General features: G+C 39.9%; 1 protein-coding gene across 3 annotated transcripts in view; it reads right to left on the bottom strand.

Moving 5' to 3' along the window:
- Positions 1-826: 826 nt before the first annotated feature.
- The window catches only part of NRP1 (neuropilin 1), a 112,824-nt gene continuing 92,605 nt past the window's right edge, over positions 827-21,045 (bottom strand). For 2 of the 3 annotated variants that reach the window (XM_048292743.1, XM_048292830.1), the window contains exons 12-17: positions 19,368-19,427; positions 12,086-12,223; positions 8,032-8,303; positions 7,442-7,535; positions 5,821-5,880; positions 827-4,576 (exon numbers count right to left, since the gene is read on the bottom strand). In XM_048292743.1, coding sequence (XP_048148700.1) covers positions 4,287-4,576; positions 5,821-5,880; positions 7,442-7,535; positions 8,032-8,303; positions 12,086-12,223; positions 19,368-19,427 — 914 coding nt within the window. In that variant the 3' untranslated portion in view covers positions 827-4,286. Of the gene's footprint in view, positions 4,577-5,820; positions 5,881-7,441; positions 7,536-8,031; positions 8,307-12,085; positions 12,224-19,367; positions 19,428-21,045 lie in introns of all 3 variants that reach the window. The other variant, XM_048292663.1, reaches the window with a different exon arrangement.

The following is a 21,045-nucleotide window of genomic DNA, read 5'->3' as shown; positions in this document are numbered from 1 at the left end:
CCCATGAGTGGTAAAGTAGCTGAAGCAAAATGTTTATACTCCACCTAATGACATGCTGACAGTCTGGGCTTTGTTCATGCATGCAATGTAAAGAAAAGATTTGTCAAACTTTAATGTACAGAGTGCTGAGTGTTAAAAGGAAACAAGATAGGTAAGTATTGCATAAAGCAGGAAATGTGCAATCTAAAGCTTCTGATCTGGATGTTAGCTCCTTGAAGGTCTCCCTACACATGACCATGTTCCACAGGTGAGTTTGGCACTCAGCTGATGCCAAACCAGGCCCAATGGGCTGCCCTGGCTGCATTTTCTCCAATCATCAACTTGTGCTCCCCCTTGGGAAATTTGGCCATGGTTGGGTGAGTCCTGATGACTCCCTGATGATGGAAATTTGCAGGGACCTTATGAGTGCAAACCTTACCACAGCAGCAGAGATTTAGTGGAGTAACACATCAAAAATGGGCATTACTTGGCAGTAAATGTCACCCCTGCCCAGGAGCAAGCCCCAAGGGGGGTGTGACACCTGCACAGGGCATTACACTGGGTGGCCCACTGCAAGGGGCAGTGGTGGCAGATTTATCTTCTTAAATCTCACCTGTTTGGCTAAAAGCAGGTGTGGGAGCATATTCCAGCAAGGAAAGAGAATGAGTCAGGCAAAGGTGAATCCCTCTATCCTAAACAATGAACAAACCCACCAAGGTGTCTGTTTGTTGGAGCTGCCTATCAACAAATATAATTGTGATTAAAACACTGTGCTTGTTGCTAAATAAAACCAGCCATTAAATAATACCAATCCATTTTAGTATAATAAAATACATCAGCTATGGGATATTTTATGAAAATGTTTAATTCAACTGTTTCTTTGGAATGTAGTAGTCATAGTTTGGAAATTTAAGTTACAGTTCAGTTCTATGTGTTTTTTTTATGCTACTCAGTGTCTGAGAATACAAATGTCATTTAAAGTTAAGGCTTCGCTGTTCATTTTGAAACAACAATTTACAAGTGTCATATTGTCATAGAAAATAAAAATTTCTGTAAAAAAAATTTGCACAAAGTTTTATGATGGTACAAAACATGAAGCAATAATATACCAGTAAAATGAAATCATTTTACTACAGAAGATTTTTATAGTTTTTCAATAAAGAAAAAAATATGTTATTTTACACTTTAAAAATTATGAAACAATCTAAAACAATATAAACTGAACATTTTGTAACACTGCCTTTACAAATTAATAACTTTATAAACATATAATTTTTTTAAATATATTTATCAGTGCAAGATACTTTTCAATGTAAAGTTGCAGTATCATTTTTCCTTAATTGAAGGGCAACTTTAATTCTATTACCTTCAGAGAAATCAAATCTTCAGTGCTAGATCCTCATTATCATAGTAATGTCTGAAGACCACAAAGGAGATAAATTCCTTTCTATGTTCACTATTCTCAGTATATTAAAAGAAGGAAAAAACCCACCAACTACCAGCTTTTCTTTTCAAATAGATCAAGACCTAGAGCTGGTCCAGAATCTATTGAAATCAGTGGGAATATTTCAAAAGGTTTTGGGCTTGGGCTCCCCAGTGGGATTTTCTCTTCAAGGCAATATAAGCATGTAACTCTTAGTCAAGTTAGTGGACTAGAAGTTTTTTCAGCTAAGGAGAACAGACCCTTAATTGCTGACTCACACAGTGATGGTGTGCTGAAAATAGTTTTGAAAAAATCCTTTTCTTCTTTGGGTTAATTAACTAGCTGCTGCAATACCATTATGGTCAAATTACAGTGTTAGAAACCAATGAAAATTCTACCTCTGACAAAGTGAGTCTGTCACTTGGGACATCTCATAGACTAACTTTTAGGAAAAACTTTCAGGCCTTAGGTGCACAGCCTCACCTTTTGGAGGACCCAAGGTTGAGAGGCTGGGGAGGTAATTCTTCCATCAATCTAAGGTTTGATGACCTGAAGTGGATGTTTGGGTTTTCCTGATAGTCATTGCCTTTAGGACCCCTCTGAAGTAGCAACTGTCCACATTTTTTTTCTGTTGTGTCTTCCTTAAAAATATTTTCAACTTTGAAGCTCATTTTTACCTACTGTCTCCCTCCTTTTTCTTCAGTTTCTGGGTTACTAGTGGATTTCCTACATAATTTTTTTGTTTTATAGTTCATACTGTTGAAATTATACACTTCAAAACATTTGGTTGATAAATAGGGATGGATTCTGTTGCTCCAAGTAATTCAAGGCTGCATTAGCCTTTCTTTAATCCTAATCCTGAACAGGATATTTCATTGCTCTTCTACAAAAGCAGTTTTGGAAAAGACTAACTCAGAAAGTCCCAATCACTTCCCTGATTCTACTCAGGGAAAAACATGAGTTCAGCACTTGGTAGGATGTTCCTTTCCCCATGTTTGCACTGGTTTTATCTGCTGGTTGGTAGATACCCAGGGGAAGATTGAAGCTGCCCCCCAGTTATGGCTGTGCTGTGTGCAGGTCACTGCAGAAACCCAGGGGCTCCCCTTGCACCTGCAGGAGGGGAGTGACCCCTCTGCTCCCTCGGTGCCTTGTATGGACCCCTGTGGGAAACATGCTCTTGTTTCTTTTTACCCTGTTGGACCAGCTGCATAGGCTGTTGGATATTATCTCACCAATAGTATTTACCCTAAAGTATTTAAAAAATTGCCACATCATTGTCAAACACATTTTTCCGACAGCTTAGAGTTCTCAGTTCACTGAATTGGTCACTGTCTGCACTTGTGGTCAAACAGAAACCTCCTGGTATGAAATGCCAGTTGGATATAACATGGTGGTAAGAACATACCCTACATGCACTGTGGGATTTCATTCTGCCCTCAGTACCCACGAGTAAGCCCAATTAGCATTGATTAGCATGAAAATACATGGTTACTGAGAGAACAGAACTCCGAGTTCAGGTAGGGGCAAGAGGAGGAAAGTTTCTCATTTTAAAGGCAATCTTTTCAGTAAGGGAAGCATTTTCCCCAGTGTAATTAACAGGCAAGCTGTTCAGGATAAAAGACATGTTTCATGACATCAGGAAAAAAGATACTGTCACTTTATGCTGTTAAGAAGAAACCCAAAGTTCGACTTTGGAGGATAAAGTTAAGAATTTTCCCTTATTTTTTAACACAAACTCTAATAAAATCCTTTGCCATTACCAGCAAGTTAAAGCTGAAGTTTTCTTTCCTTGGCAATGGCAAATGCTTATGCAACCTACTCAGAGAGACAGAGAGAGAGAAAGAGAAGAGAAAGGGAGAGAGATTTTACATTTGAAAATACATTCTATATGAAAGAACGATAAAATGGGATATTGCAGCTTTATACAAAAGGGTAAAGAGACATGAAGTTGAAATACAGAAAGCAGAACAATCGAGCCAGGTTGTCAAATCTGATTAGCCCTTGCCTTGACTGAGGCTATTTTCTTACACTAAAATATACTTTTCTTTTAGTCAGTTAGCCATCAGAATATGATTAAAGGCAAGGGCATTAACTGCAGAGAAGCTGTAGTTAATGTTAACACAATGAGAAGCAGTACAAACAAAAAGGCACTTGAGAGGACATACACTAGCCAGTGCCAAGGACTTTTTTTGTTTAGTTTTTAGGCAGTACACTTGGTTACCAGTTGTGTCTGATGATGGCACATACTCTTTTATGGAGTTCACAAGCACAAAATTTAGTACAACACTGAAAAACATCAATAAAAGTTGACTGTATTGCTTCGTAAACAGAGCTGACGCTATATCGGTACTGATGCAGCAGTACTTTCAAAAACATCCTAACCCTTCTTTGCCTATGCACAACACGAGCAATTATACACAAATACAGGTGCAGAAGTCCACTAAATTGCTGTTACTCCAATATTTTCTGGGCACTGAGCTACAGACAGCATGTCCATCCAAAGGACCCCACTGAATACATCTTGTGACAGCATCTTGGATTTTGCACAGTAAAAACAAAATTATCCATTAACGGAAAACAAAAGAGAGGGAGAGAAAGAAAGACAAAATGAACTATAAGTCAATCATACTTGGTCTCAACACCAGCATTCGATTATTTCAAATAAAACCAACAGAAAAAGCAGACTGTACATGATTCAGGTTGTTAACATAGATTGTTGTCCATGTTCATCGGTTACACACTCATTGAAGCTCCTGAGAAAAGCTTGGCTCAGTGTCATCAATGCACTTTTCAGCCTGTACAGTAAAAGATCAACAGTTCCCCAGCACGACCGAGCTATGTCCTTCCGTCCCGATTCTCTGACTTCTCCAGTCGCTTTACGCCTTCATGCTTCCGAGTATGAATTCTGTGTGTTTAGTTTATCTTTTTTCAGTTTTACGCCATCAACCAGTTCAAAGTTATAATTCTCCAGTGCAGACAAGTTCCTCTCCGACATCCCATTGTGCCAACAGGCACAGTACAGAACAACTCCACAGATGGCTCCTAAAAGCACCCCGAGTGCACTCATGGCTATGATGGTAATAAGGATTGGATCTAGGGTCTTCAGGACATTGCCTGGCTTCCTGGAGATGTTGTCATCATAGTCCTCACCTGTACGGTATGGAGGTGTAAACCCTGAAATTGAGTAAAGAATTGCAAAATTTTCAGAACTGATCCTAGTTACAACTTTGCTTAATCCATTGGAATTTTGAGAAGACCATAATTTTTTTGGACATAAGTTTTTTACATAATTTTAAAACCTAGCTTCTTGAAGGTGGTCATAAATAGCCAGAAACTGTAATGTGGCCCAAATAGCTGTGGATTTTTTCTAGACTGTTCTCCAATCTTTGAATCTGCTGCCTGTTAGTAGAGCTCTGGTTCTGCCTTGGATTAAGTGGGAGTCTTGGAGTTAAAAATGAGGCCTTTTGATTATATCTGGCCATATTGCAGTATTTAGCTCAAAAATGTTAGTCAGATCCTACTCAGCTCAGTGTGAGAGGTTAGAGCCTAAGACATTGGTTGGGAATATCCAGCCATTTTGTTTCTACTTCAAAGACTTTAAGATTGGATCTTGAAGTGGAAATAGTGGCAGAACTGACACAGAAGAGCACTCTGCCCTCTTGTGTAAAATATTCACAGGGTATGATAATGTTTTCCCTCAAATTTTTTCGTTTATGAAAATGATCCAAAAGCAGCAAACCCTGTAATTGTTGCTGGAAAAGCCAAAAAGTCTTTTCGGACAAATTCTCTTTCACTGAAATCAATTAAGCAATCCTGTTGACTGTAACAGAAAAAAATTAAGCTCATTGCCTGAAAAATTCAAGTGTATTTTATTATTGGAACAATATGACAACTATGATCCATATAATGATCCATTTTGAGCTATCATCATTGGAAATGATAATGCTTTGGTAGACTGGTCATATAATGGCATTTTCAGCCAGGTCTGTGAAACATTAAACCTGAAGAGTTTTGAGCCTAATTACTGAGGCACAGCGCAAGCCATAAATTGTAAGATATAATGATAGTGCTTTCTTCAGCAGTGGACAAGCCTTTTAGATAACAAAATATTGAGGGGCTATAATGTGCTCACAGATATAGGAACATAATGTAACAAATTAGGTATATGGAAAATTGAAATGTTTGAGATGGGTATAAATAATAAAAAGACCATAAGTCCATATGACATGGAAGAATAAAACTATTAAAACCTTCAAATAAATGTAAGTTTTCTTGTCATCTTATCCAGATAAATCAAAACACCTTAATACAATATGCAGTTAGAGAACAAATTTATAAATAAATAAATAGAATGCAAAAATTCACATTAAAATAAACATTAAAATTCATTCCCTTTTAAAAAATAACACAATTTTTACCTGTTTGATTACTTTCTGGGTCTTCTTCTTCGTCTATTTCATTCTCCACATCAGTTGATTCTAATGAAGCAAAAGAATTGACATTGATTATTAGGGTTACAAACACTGATTGACTATCATGCTGGCAATAATGGTACAGCAGATTTTCCTGTGTCAGAGCATCATTATGGCGGCTTGACAGAGCTGTTCATTATAATGGGCTCTGAAAATTAATGGAGAAAAAAAGAAAGATTAAAAAACTCCTCTCCGCCCAGTCTTGGCACAGTTTTAGTTATCAGCAGGGGTTTTCCATGCCTGGGAAAGAGAAATCAGTGCGATGAATTAGCATCTCATTCACTGTATTTACAATTTTGGAGCCCAATTCCATAACACTTCATCAGCATAGGCATAGTCAATCACAAGAATAGTTTCACTGACTGCAGTGAGCCCACTTGTGTTTGGATTTCAGGCTGAGCTTTTGGGTTTAGCTCCCTCAGGCAGAAATCTTTGCTCAACATTTGGTTTGAACAACAAAAACATGGAGGTAGGAAAGAAGCTATTTTTCTTTCTCATGCTGGAGTCAATTAAATACAGTCACTGTGGTCCCAGCGCCTTTCTTGGCACTGAGGACACTGCAGGAGGACTAAGCAGTGTGTCCTGCCTCTCTTTCCTGCTAACTGCCACTCTGGTGGCATTTGATGAACCCCAGGGGTTGGACCACATGATAAAAAGAGATTGTTCAGTTTTCTCATCCAGCAGTGAAATTACCACGTAGCTGAAGACTGTCAAGTTACCCTAAAAGGTTGTTAGCTACAAAAGGTGAGGAACACCCTCTATTATTGCTCTTAGTTGTATTGCCAACTCACACAGAAGAAATTTGTCTTCTTAATGCTAAGAGTTCTCATTTCTATTCCCTCTTTTATATAAAAGTAATTGCTTCATCTCTACTATGAAGGACTGTGTTCAGTTGCTTGTGTTTATCTGGGGCTGCTGCTGCCAAATTACGTGCAGTATGCAATGTGCATATGATCAGCAGTGACTGGAATAACTCAAGACTGGCCAGGAATAAAAGGGCTCAAAGAACACCTCAGGAATAGCCTGGCTCAGATTTGGGAAAGGCCATGTCCTAACATTACTTTGTGTCCCGTGTGTCTGGGAGCTGACGACTACAGCAAACTCAGAATGACAGGACAGCAGAGGACAGAGCAGGGGCCCTTTCACCCTATCTGCTTATCCTGTAAGGGTTTGATATGGCCCTTTAAAAAAGAATTTAAGAAGGCTTCATAGTAAATGATCTAAAAAGGGCAAAGAAATAAAATTGGATTCTTTGCATTAGTTAAAACAGGGTCCTGCAATAGGAAAAGCAGAGAAATTTAAAGAGCAATATGAAATACAGGGAGAGATGTGAGAATGTGAGTATGCTGTGACCCATGTCCAGTTCTGATCCAAACTGCTGCCATACCATGGTGACACTAGTGGCACTTACTGTGAATAAAGCTATGGGCTGAATCAGGATATTTTCAGTGGAAACATAGCTAATAATGTTAGCTAATAAATCTATCCCTTTCACACAGATAAAACCAGCTATCAAAACAAAATAGGCAATGTTTTGGATGAGAATTTTCTTGCTTTACACACTTACTTCGGCAATCCTCTTGTGCTACGTGATTGTCAATTTTAATATCATCCACAGCAATTCCTCCAGTTCCTTTTCCAATTTCTCCCTCAATAACCACCTGGAAAAACAAGATAGTGGTCACATTGTTCTCGTGAGCACACAACTGCAGCAGTCAGGATTTCTTAATTAGTTGTTAACACACATCTTCACTTGCCATGATGCCACACTTATATGTGCTTTGATTGTGGCCTGAAAATCTGCATTGCCTGCCTGTATGAAGTTATATAGGCAAACGTAAATTATGTACTGTCATGACTTTATTAAAGAATTTTACATCAGCAAAACTGCGGCAAAGAGGCAGTTTTGTGACTGATGATAAATGACTTATAAAGCATTTATTTGGCATCTGATAAGAAAGTGCGATTATCACTGCGATCTGAGAAACCATGAAATATTTCACTACTATTAGTCACAGCAAGTGTACCTCATCTGTAGGTGTAATATTGTCTACATAAATCCTTCAGTGACATCTTTTACTGCAGTGTATAAAACATGACCAGCGAGGTGTTGCTGGCCTTGGCCGTGGTAGTTCAGCGAGCAGCAGCCAAGCTCACCTGGTAGTGTTTCACAGACTTGTGAAGAAGAACACGTCCTTCCTTCCAGTAGTTTGCCTGGTGCCCACTCAGGGTCCACAGCACCTGGTCATATTCATCTGGCTTTTGGTAGCGCAGTTTGATCTTCAGGGTGCCGACGTGCGCGCCGGACATGTGGTACCAGAACGTCATGCAGTGGGCAGAGTTCTGTGAGTAAATCACGGGGCTCAGCAGTCGGGCCACTTTGCCTTTCTGGCTTTCATCAGCTTGTGAGTAAATGAAATTGCCATCTCCTACTGTGACAGAAGGACTGTGTTAGGAATAGCCACCAGCTTAATTTTCTTTGTTAACATAAGAATCCCTGATCACCCCATATCTTTTGCTTTCTGATGCCGATGGGTCAAGCATCACAAAAAAGAGAGTCAGAGGGCGTTTTTTTGGGAGCTCTAGGAAAGCTGACATGCTCTAAGAGGGCCACAAAGCTGATCAGAGGGCTGGAGCACCTCTCCTATGACGACAGGCTGAGAGTTGGGGTTATTCAGCCTGGAGAAGAGAAGGCTCTGGGGAGATTTTATGCAGCCTTTCAGCCGGTAAAGGGGACTGATGACAAAGATGAGGACAAACTTTTTAATAGGGCCTACAGTGACAGCCTAAAGGGTAATGGTTTTAAACTAAAAGAGAGTAGTTTCAGACTAGATATAAGGAAGAAATTTGATGGGTGGTGAAACACTGACACAGGTTGTCCAGAGGGGAAGCAGAATCTCCATCTCCAGAAACATTCAAGGTCAGGTTTGAAGGTGTCCCTGGTCACTGCAGGGAGGCTGGACTAAATGACCTTTAAAGGTCCTGTCTAACCCAAGCAATTCTGTTATTCTACACTTTCTTCTGGCCATCTCCTTTGCTGTTCACTGGGAGGTTTTGTGCCAAGAGTGAACCCTAACAACATGCTCACCGCATGAAACACACAAGGCATTTGCTTTTGCTAAGGGAAGGAAGCACAAGCATGTTTGATGAGGCAGCATGTGCTCCATTAGTCAGTATGCACCTCCTGAAAACAGCCAGCCCTGGTTCAGCAGGCTAAAAAGAAATCCCTGGGGCCTACTCTATGCTAATTGTGCAAAGAGCTATTAAAAAAAAAAAAACAAACCTCAGTTTGAAGTAATCTGTGCTCAAGGGGCAAGATTAGAATGGGAAGAACACTGAAGGGTGAAATGGATTTGAACAGCCATGGTCAGAGATCAGGAACTGAGATCTAAAGAGTGTTCCCAAATAGAGGCTGAGCATTGTCACAGATGGTGTCAGAGTTATGCCCTTGATTTTTGTAACAATATATTGGGCTCTATATATTTGTGAGCCCTTTCCTGAAAGGGTAAGATTATAGCTGGTACTTTCTCAAGGGCGTAATGGATTTATACACATTGAAATCTGAACACCTAATACCCTTAACTTGGAAAATTACTTTCTTAATCATGCTGAGAGAGAAGCATGTGAGAGTGTGATTAGTTTGGTAACAGAAAATTGCTAAGTAAGATACTGACTATAGAGAAGTGCTTCTGATTTACATCAGGCACACATCCATTCCAGTCAGCTTTTGAACAGTGTCTTTTCAGAGAGTCATGGTGGAAAAACACAAAGTTCATCCTGGTGTGTATAAGAATAGATTGGATGTGCATTGCACTCACAGAAAAGGGTGGAGTCAGCATTTATTGACATTGGTACAAAGTTATTATTTAAGTGTAGGAAGGATAAAAGTAATAACAAGAAATACTATTTCTCTAATATTGCTGAAATAAGTATACATATCACTGTTTATACCAACACTTAAAGAAAATTAAAAAGAGGCAAAAGAAGATGTTTTGGAAGGGTGGTGTTTTATCAGCATTGGTCTTTGCCTATACATGACATTCTTGAATTTTATGTGAAATAATGTATAATTGAGACTTGCTCAATTGCAGTGGTCTAGTCCTGCACCAATGATGACAGGAAGATGAGCATTGCTACTCTGGTAAGCATAAGAAGGACAGAGTAGTGAGAGGGGAACCAGGAACAAAGAGGAGCGGGTTAAACCCAATAAAGACCTAATAAATAAACAGGAAAGTATTTCTTCTAACATGAGACAAAGGTGTTTTCTTTTGTTTGGATCTTTCTTGAGCAGTTAGAGGTATCCTGCCCAATATGCATGCCAAAAAATTTTATAGGAGAAGACGAAGTTAAATTGTAAAAAAAAAAATTAGGCTTTTTTTTCTTTTCTTTTTTTCTGTCTTTCTGCAGTAACATCTTGTCCAGCTTCTTAAGCAGGAATGCTTATGTCTATATGTTCTTTCCAACTTTGCTTCTGTGCAAAGCAGCACAACATGTGCAAATCTCATCAAAGAATGGTAATAGGGAAATCCAGAGGGAGGAAAAAAGGAAAATAATCACAGCATTAGAATGGCTGTCTGAGTTGGAAGACCTAACACTGGCCAGATTTCATCACAAGATATATAACTTGAAGTGACAACCAGTGTATCCTGCTGTCCTCAAACAATTGCTGTTGAAGATTGTCTGTGTATTTTTTTCAGCTTTACACATGTATCTGAGTGAAAGATATGCCTGGGAGTTGCTCACTGGGGTTCTCCCAATACATAGGGTGGCCTCGTTTTGCAGCCGAGGGTTTGTTTTGGACATCAATGTCATTCAGACTGCTCATGGTCTGCACGCACATCCACCCCACTCACTCTGTGCCTGCTGGCAGGCGAATGGCAAACCTGGCAGGTGAAGGTGCTCTTAGAGTTCAAAGAAAATTTTGGAAAATATTGAAAGTTAGCGCAGTAGGAGAAAAAGGGTCTGCCTGTAAGATTTACTAAAGCTAAAGCTTATGGAACAAATAAGTTTTCTGCGCTAGCAGGGCCCAGTGGAAACAACAAAATCTCATTTGAAGAATATAATTTCTTCATCTCCTGATTGAAGACAGGTTCTCTCTCTATAATCCTTGATGGCAAAGTGCAGATAGCTCTCATTTTCAGAATATTATTGCAGTGCCAGGTCAGGAACTCTGTCTTCATTGTCTTAATTAGAGCTTTACTTATGCATGCCTTTTAGATTTTGTCAGTCTCTGGCTAACGTAGCTTTTAACCTCCTTTCAATGTCAGATCCTACTGAGCCATTTCACTTTACTCTACATCAATTTTTCCACCATTACAGCCTTCACTTCAGCTAACTGCATTTAGTTAATTTGATGCCATTTATTTGTACAATGCCATTTATAGTCAAAGTATTACAAGTTTTTTTTCCCCTGAAACTACTGTACTTGTCTTAAGATTCAATTGAAAGTGTCTCAGAATTTAAAAAGTCCAATTTTGTCTAATTTCCTTGTCATTCTCATTAAGCAAAGGGTAGCAGAAGTGGGAAGGGGGATTCATCTCAACCCATTTGATTAATCTGTACATATGCAAGCGAGAACACTAAAGTGAGAGGCTGTGCAGGTCACACAGTGCCCTCCCTTCTCCACTAGCCTGCAGCAAATTTATTGCCTAATTATGCTGAGCTATGAGTTAGTTACTGCAAAACAAACCAATCAATTCCCCAGGGTGATATTTCTTGAAAACTGTTTGTGAGCAGAGGATGGCTATAACCTCCATCTCCTTCTGGAAAGGACAAGGGCGTGGTAACACACATATCTGGGAAGTTTCACTTGCATTCAATACTTTTCTGTGGTGGGTTGTCCCTGTAACTACAAACAGGAATAATGTGAGGTTTGTTCATTAACTGACCAACTGTATTAGTTGGTCAGCGATACTTGCAAAATATTTGGTCATTCAGATATTTTTCTACCCCTGGTGATGATTATCCAAAGGCAAGTCAGGGGAAGGGAATATCTTCAGCTCCTGACAAGAAACAATCTTTATTGCCCAACAGAAAGGACAATTACAGTCAGTTGTGATTACCTATAATGGATTAGGTTTACTGGAGAACCATCTTTGTGACTTCATGTATTTTAGGTATAATTCAATCTCCTGTGATTTTGGAAGACATTGGTATTAAACAGAACAATCTTGTCCCATGTAAAATGGCTACATCATGAACTCATGATTACCTGTGTGGTCTTGAATTGGCCCAGTTTTGCTGGTCAGGATTGCCCACCTTAAATCCACCTGGTTGTCATGCTCCCAGTGGCACAAAGTCTTTTGGGATCCCCAGCCAAAGGCACAGTTGAAATTGTATAGTGGCATCTCTGCAAGGGAAGAGGGGAAAAAGGGGGAATGATGGGATTATTAATTGCATAATTCAGATTTTGTACTTCAAAACTTCATTTGACCATTAACAGAACCATTCTTTCCTGAAACTGTGAGAAGCCATAGCAAGAGCAGCCCTCCTGGGAAACAGATGAAAAATCACTATTTTTTGTAAATGATGTGGTTGCTTCTTGTCTCTTTATGACCCATTTTTTGGTTTTTTTGGGTTTTTTTTTGTTTTTTTTTGTGTGGTTAGATTAATTCCTCTGATTTGCCTGCTTTATCTGATAACCATGTTGCAACATATAAGACTCATACAGAAAGCTGTGGCTTACTTATCAGATATATTTTCTGGTTGCCAATATCTCTTTACACTGTAATGGTTCCACATTTTGCAACTCATAATGAGATTCGGACAAAAATAAGAACAACCAGAAACATTAATGGAATGTCCTTGGCAGGAAAGGATTTCTGTGAAGTCTATAGTTCTTGGCTTCAATATGGAACTTTTTTCAGTATCTTCCAGACAGTTAAGTAGGCCCACAAGATGGCAGCATTGAAATGGACAAATTGAGAGGGAAAAGGGACAAATGTGGCTGATTGCCAAATGAACTCAAAATAAGCTTCAAAACAAGCCCTGTGTAAAATAAGGGAAGTCTGGTATTATGGTCAGGATGAGATCATATCTTGTTTTCAGCTTCTTTTCAATTCTGCCCAAAGGTTTAATACATAGTAGCTTATTTTCTTCAATATAACTTGGAATTTCAATGGAAAGATATACAAAGATAGCATATAAATCCTTTGCATTTCTTATTTTCAGAAGCAGTTTGAAATCTTTTGAGCATTTGGTTCCTACCCCATTGGTACGAACTTTTATCTCACCTTGAGCAATGACAACTCCCAGTAGACCAATACCCTCCCAACAGCAATGTGAACCAAATCCTGGAGTCTTTTCTCAGGCATGACTCACGCCTTATTAAAGGAATAACTTAGGTTTACTTTAATGAGATGCTTTGTGCAAGTATGAACTAAGAACAAAGTACTCTATGCTCCCATCAATATCAGCTCTGGGGGAAAAATTGTGTTTCTTGCCCATTATTAATAAAAAAGCCAGGAAAGATAATGCAACCCTTAGAATGTGCTTGTTTATTGTGGGAACATAACAAGAAATATGGGAAGTGTGTTGAGACCTGCAGTTGGCCAGACCTTTGAGGTGGAGTACTTCCAGTCTGAAAAGGCAAAGACGTCCTCCATGTCCTGAGCTGCCGGGTAAGACTGGTAAGGCTTTCGAACTCACAACTCAGATTTTAATGGAAGGCAAACTACAATAATAGTTTTAACAACAGAAAACCTCAGGTGAGTAGGTTGAGGCAGAATGGATATAAGAAGGGTCCATCTATCATTCTCTCCTTGCCTGCTGTGTCCTTGTTTGGCAGGCCCTTGCTCTCAGACATAGTTTTTTCTCAACTCACTGGATTCCTGCATTGCGGCCACTGTGCCCTCTCCCCTCTGGCACCTAGAAAATTTCATTCTGTCAGCAGAGAGGTCTGAGTCTATGGCAGCTCCTGCCCCTATGCTCCGCCTGTCAGTGCTTTGGCTGTGCTGCGGTGTCTCTCTGCACTGAGCCCTCATTCTTCACTCCTTTCTTTCATCCTCCCCATCCCGTCTGCCTCCCCCCTCTCTCCTGCTGGCCTCCAGAGGGGTCTACTCCACATTGTCACGAATGCAGTATCCTAGTTGGGAACAAATGAATTCAACAGATATTGTCTGGCACAGGAATTCAGTGTGGAGGAAAGATGTTTCCTGGAGCACCCTAGCCCTTTCTAGGAAAAAAGCAGATTGTGGGGAATTATCTCTTTGGGCTCAAAATGTTGAAGAAGCAGAACTCAGTCTATGCACACATGAGTGCAGAAAGGCAATCCATTATGTCTCTTTCTTCAGTATATGGGGTATTTTTTCTAGGCAACGGGGACATGATCAAAGACATCTTGCCCAAAAGGGGACATCTGAAAATCAAGGAGGGTTTTTCAAGAAACTAAGTGACATTGCAGTGAATTAAAGGGTTTTAAGATTGTGAAAAATAGCCTTTCATTGTCAAGAAGGCCTAGGGAGAGCTATATTGCATGGCTTTGACATCAGAGCCATGAGAGAACTTTAGAAAAGGTTTTAGAAAATGTAGAACAAAATTAATCTTATTAATCCTGAAGGATTATATTACGCAAAGTAGTGATAGCCTGTGTGGTATTCAAACCACAGAAGAAAGTGGTAGAAGAAAGGCAAAGTGGTAGATAGATCACATCTATCTGAAGATACCACATAGCATAAATGAGCATGTAGCACAAAGACATTGACAGGACTGGTATTGCTCAACTCTGAATAAATAGCAGAATACACAGGAGAAGTATGTAACGGAGTGATGAATCCAGAGACTCAGAACAGAACAATATTCTGTTTTCTCCATTTCACAGCCTAAGCAATGTGAGATACCCAGTGTTCAATGTGGATCAAAGGAAAAATTTCTCATATGATGTGAGTGGTACTTGCTCCCCTGAATGCTGTTAAGATTGAACACAATTCAAAGAGAACTGGACACTGACATGAATAAGGAAAATATCCAGAATTTAATTTTTAATTCTAAAGTGCAGGAAGTGACAAAAGCCTTTTACTTCATGCTCTGAAGACAGTTCTGACCACTGGGATCAGAAGGAGAATTTCAAAACAGAGCTAAATTTCACAGCTCCATCTAATAAATACTTTCTTACACTTTCATTTGAAATATATAGTCCAGGAAATTGGCAAACAGCCTAAGTCTGATATGCTTTGGCCATGCCTGCGTTCCTTGGCTTCAGACTCAGAGACAGCATGGTGTAGCATAAAAATGAACTTGTTTTCCACGCAGAAGTCGAATCCACTGAAACTGAGGAGAATTTGACCAGCAACCTGCATGCAGTTAGCTGGTTTCTTGCTAGGTTCCTATTGCTTTCTCAAAAGTTATTGTGTTACTATATTCCTTAGACAATCACAGCAATGGGATTGAAGGTCAAAGGCAAGGCATTTCAGAGTGTTCTTATTTTATGAGCTTCTTAAACATGCCATCTCTTATTGCCTATTCTTTTGTCTCTTCCAGTGCTTCTCCCAGGGACCCATAAAAAAGGAAAAATAGGCCTGCTAACCAATTAATAATGGACACTTGTAGCATCAGGATAGGTTCATTATGGCTCAGTATGGACAATGGATCTGCCCCAGAAAAGAGAGACTAGTTCAGCCCTTCTATTAAATGTCCCAGGGGGCTGATACAGTAGCTCACAGCAAGCTCCAGGCAATCTGTCCTCTTCTTTGTCCTTGAACTATAGCTTGGCAGCTCTGGTGGAAGGAAGGAAACTAGGGACGAGTAGCAATTGTTGGGCTCCCTCTGCAGCGCTGGCCCATTCCCATGCTAGGACAATTCTCCTGCCAATAGGTGATTGATCTCAGGGTTTGTGTGTATTGAGAGGACAAAGAAAACCAGCTATTATGTAACCAAATAGCAGCAGCTCAGATGAGAATCTGAGAGGGAGGTGTGACGAAATCCCATATGCCTTTTTCAAAATGTAGGGTATGTGATACTGAATTAAAACAGATTTATCCTCTCAAAGAATAACCAACAGCTGTACTTTTTGACCGCATCTTGCTCACAGCTGGGACCATTACTGCACATGAACAAGAAAGTAATTTGAAAATCTAGTTGAGTGAGTTTCTTGTGAGTCCATTAATCTTTTTTGGCCCACAGACTTTGACATATTTTTATAACACCTCCAACAAGAGGCAAGAAGAAGCATGATGGCATTAAAGATGCTATGAAAGTGCTCTCTAAGATGCTCTTGCCAAAGGGTAAATCAACATTAAAATAGGAAATTACAAACATAATTTGGACCACTTCAAAGCAGTATATTTGGTCTGATTTGTATTTGCATTTCACCTTTTTATACCACTTATGCTGGCAGCACAGAATTACCTTAAAGGATAGTAAATGATAATTTAACTGCCTTAATATCCCTTTACTGATACGAAGTTGCTTCGTTGCTCCAGCATAAATGAGAATCAGACCTATTATACCTTTAAATTATTTCTTAGCATAGATTTTAACTTCAGGATTTCTTAGTTATATTTTTCTGAAATAGCTATTATATGTGTGAAAAACAAGGTACTTCTCAGAACAGTCTGCTTTACAAAGGACTCAGATAACACACTAAAAGCACATAATGTAAATGAACAGCTTGCTCTGTATGTAAATAGCTAAGAGACAAGCATTTCAAATAATCCTTTAGAACAGCAAAAGATATGTTCAAAAAGACTAGATGTTAGAAAATCTTAGGGCTGAGGACTGAGGTATTTACCTTGACAGATGGATTTGTAAAAGGCATCTTTTTAAGTTTGAGGAGGAAAGTAGATAGTCTCTTAAAACATATATATATATATATAAATTCAAACCTTTAAACATTTTTAGCAGTTTGAAATCATGATTCTTTTTGATTTTCTTTTAATTCAGTCCCCTTGAAATGAACTGTAAAAGACTTCTTGATGGAACAGCTTGTTTATACACGGAGGCTTTCCAGCTATTTGCTCTTAACTGTTTCCCTAGTGTATGAAAGCTGGTTGGAATAGGATAATCTCAGGCTTTGACACACACAAGCATGTTAGTCTGGGATAACAAGATTTAGGATATTTGCAGGCTGGAATGCAGGCAGCAGGACAGTGGTACACGGCGCTGGCACCTATTGCAAAGTACCTGTGCTATGGCAGGTGCTGCTACTGAGAGGGCTGGTCAATCTCTGTCCCCAGTCATGGTGGCACAAGCTGCTGTGGCCACCACTAGCACTGTGTAGCTCATGCAGGGTTAGCCACTGGAGCCTGCAAACTGCAGCTGATCTGGAACAGCTCCTTGGCTTGGAGCTCATCATTCACCTCACGGTGCGTTAGCATCTTAAGGTAAACCAGGCCTTAGAGGGAATTAAGGCCAAAGCTGAAGGCTCAGTCCTTGATGTGTTAAATTCATACCTTGTTCAGCTTGAGAAGACCCGAAAGAGTGCACTTATCCTCAGGCAGCTGAGGGCCAGGGGCCCCCAAGCAGCCCTGGAACTTCACGGGCAGTATAAACTACATTATTTGTAGCTGACGGAGCAGACTTGCTCCCGGCTGCACAGCCCCTGCTCTGTGTGCTTCACTGTGTCACTCAGGTCCAGCCATGCCCCTTCAGCAGAAGGAAATGTTTATACCACCTCCATGCCAGGAGGGGTTTCCCCATGTTGAGGGAAATTTCTGTCTGCCCCTTTTTGGGAGTTTTTGGCTGGTTTTCAGTGAGGGATTATGAGGCAGCTGGAAACATTTACATTTTAAACTGGAAATTCTGGAAACCTTATTCTTATTTATTAGCATCTGGCTGATCTCTATCTGTGATCTTTGTAATGTGCTGCCATGTGGGAGCCTGGAGTTTGGGATGTGAACTCGTCCCTTATTCCCCGGAAGGAAACGGTTCCTACCAGCACAATGCAGGGAAGTAACATTGGCATGCTCTGAACAGAGTCTCAGAAACTCTTTTAATAGAGAAAAAAATTGGCACATCACAGAGTAAGAAAAGGTGGTGCAGCAGGGAAGTAAGGAGAGAAAATGAGGATATCTTAATCTTGAAAAAACAGTCAGTCTGCCCAAGCCAAGGGGATTAAACACAACCTGCAAAGCAGCTGGCACTGCTATGGAGGGAGTGAAACTGTACTGCACAGAGGCACTTTCTTAATTTGCCATTTGTTTAAATGCAAGAAGATAGTGTAAAAAATCCTTAATCTCATCAAAATAGAAATCTAACAGATAATTTCGGACATAAAAATTAAAATGTTTTTCTCTTAATCCACTGCACAGAGTCTTTTCTTCCTCTGCTTCCCCAACCCCTTTCCAGAACTGTGAGATCAGCAGCAGCCATCCAGCCCTTCAGCAGCACTAACTGTGAAGAGGAGGTGGAGGTGTGTCTCAAGAGGGGGGACTGGCTCACTTTTGTGTTTCTCATTGCGCTGGTGCTCCACAATCTGCCTCTGCTCAGAAAGCAGGGCAGAGGTAAAAATAGTGTATGCTGACTTAGCCAACTAGGTGACCCTAGAGACAAATTTTGAGGAGAGTAAAAGCATTGGCTTCTGCAATATCTGAATGCAGAGGCTGAGAGTGGGAACAATATCTGAGCTAAGTCAGCTCTATCTCTTAATCAGATCAACACCATCAGTGTCCTTTAGGAAATTTTTTGCATTATTAGTCCCTTTCTTTTGCTTGAAGCAAGAGTGGATTGTGTCACATGGTTGAGGAAACAATGATAAACACTTACCCACCCTGTTAATAAATCACTTGCAAGACTGTGCCTGACTGTGCTTTAATGGAGGAAATGGGAGTAACTGAAAACTGACCTCTTTACCGCTCCACAATTATTGATGCAAAGGATTTTTAACCAGTGCTTATAGTTTTCGGAGTTCGAGTTTTCTGCCCAAATCCATCCTCTCCCCTACCCTCAGTAAATTGTACAGGATATTAAAAAAATGGTATGAAAGCTGAGGAAGCAGCAAACTAAGGAATTTAAAAGCTGCTAGCTATTGTATTAAGTAACAAGGACCTGCTGCCAGTGACAACTTGGTTTTCCCTTTTCAAGTTCATGGTAGCAGTTTATGTAACCCCATTTCAAGAAAACTTGCTAGAAAACAATATTGTAAAACTGCCAGCTCCCTGGTGGAGAAAACTGGCAAACTTTACTTGTCTTAGTTTTGTAAAACCATGGATATAAATAGTGAGTGGGCCTGTGTGGCTGTTTTTGTTTTCCCAGAGTTTGCAAACACACTGTGTCACTGACATGCCACATTTAAACAGTGCACTGTGTGATTAAGTTAGTTTAATTTTGTCAGCACTTGGCATTTGCTGATGCAGAAGGAAATCTTGTTCTCTGCTGTATCTACATGTGGATGAAAGGAATAAAATATTTACTGTACAGAGCTAAGAGACCAGATGCTTCTTTACTTCAGAGACTTTAAGGAATGGTAAGTCAGGAAGTGCTGCAATTCATTATTTTGTCTCTGGCATGAAATTTGGGTATGGAATTTATTATGGTTTTAATAAGATTCTTTTTTTTACCTGGTTGTAATGTATTGTCAATTACCGTTGGCTTTTCTGTATTCAGCACTGTAGTCCCACCTGGAAAAGAAATTATGCGTATCATGATACATGTGACACAACAAAGGACACAGCAGTCATTAGGAATACCCTATATATAAACCTGAAATATTACTGTCTCTATTAGACATGTAGGTTACTGAGTATGTGAGCTTAAGCATGAAAATATGACATTAAAATCTGGTTTACTTTATCAAAAAAGAACACAAGAACTCTTCATTAAATAAAGCTGTGTATCTTTGGAGTCCTTGCAAACATCAACTAAATAATGCTCACCATATCCCTGTGGTTGTCCTTGGTTTATAGACACTGATTTGCTCCAAATCACACGGAAAGTGAGCAAATGGTCTTTATGGCACCTCCTAAGAGTCACTATTTTGTTCATTTACCCATGATCTGTTGTTTCTCATATCAGGGATGTGAGGTAATACTGGGGCTTCCCCATATGTGTTTTCATAGCTGTGTTGTGAGACCAGCTCACAGGAGAGGTGCATGGGAATTGCCTGACTTTAGGAGCTAGTCTAAGGTAGGTTTCACTTCTGACTCAAAGTGAAGGAAGAATTAAGGACTTCCTCTTTGTCCTTTTCTTCAAGCAGATAAACAAGAGGTGAGTGGGGTCATGGCCCTCTCCTAGGCTTACTAATTGATATTTTTAAAATACTTGACTTTTTAAAGCAAGCCTCATATTCATAAGGAAACAAAAAGGAAATTAGTACAATTATAAATGCACGGTGGGGTGCTGATTACCAGTCAATGGCTCCTCTTTTCTTTTCTCCAGCAAGCAAGTGCTTAAAGCATTATAGAAAGGATGAATATGATGACTTCCCATGAGAATGAATGCATAAGCTGTATTGGCTTTATGTTTGTGAGAATGATCTGATGGGAAATGCTATAAACCACGCAAATAGAGTAGCTCTGTATGGGGTCCAAATAGAGCAGGAAGGAATTTGGCCTACAGCACAATTACAGTTAATTGCAAGGGAGGCTTCATTGTGGTGCTCACATATGTGCAAGTGCTGTCAGGGAAGTGACTCTACAGTCGCACCCACGAGAGCACGCGCCACACTTGCACTGGGAATGGATGAAAGAGGGCAAGGCACTCATGAAATCCCCTCTGCACTGCCCTGCTATCCTCAATGGGCCACAAGACTTACACACTTGCCTTCTATGCATTTTGGAGGGAGAAAAGAATGCTTACAATTAATTTATTGGTAAAATCAGTTCTGTGCATTTTACTGTTGTAAGTAACATTGTACGGACAATGCAGCATTTCTCCAATGTCCAGAACAACTGGACATGAACTGCCTAGGGTTGCTAGGTGTTGTAATAATAAATTATACTTAAGTGTCTGCACTTTCGTAGGAGGGCAATGTAGTAACTTTCAATATTAATACTGAAAATGGTTAAGTTAAGAGATGGTGCTCAGGAAGGCTGGTGGCTGTTCCCTTGTCTTAGAGATTATAAATTGCCCCCTTAGCAAACCTGCAGAAACTGCCAGAAGGTTTTTCTTCCTCTCAATAAACTTTCCCTAAGGGACAGGGGGGTGAAGTCCTGAGCTCCTTGAAGCACAGAGACTATGAACATGGAAGGTGCTTGCATAGATCTGTCTGCTTCCCCTGACAGAGCCTCCATCTATGTG

The sequence above is a fragment of the Corvus hawaiiensis genome, chromosome 1 (genome assembly GCF_020740725.1).
Source record: "Corvus hawaiiensis isolate bCorHaw1 chromosome 1, bCorHaw1.pri.cur, whole genome shotgun sequence".
Lineage (NCBI taxonomy): Eukaryota > Metazoa > Chordata > Aves > Passeriformes > Corvidae > Corvus > Corvus hawaiiensis.
The sequence above is the reverse complement of the archived record's forward strand: the minus strand, read 5'-3'. Positions and strand labels throughout refer to the sequence as shown.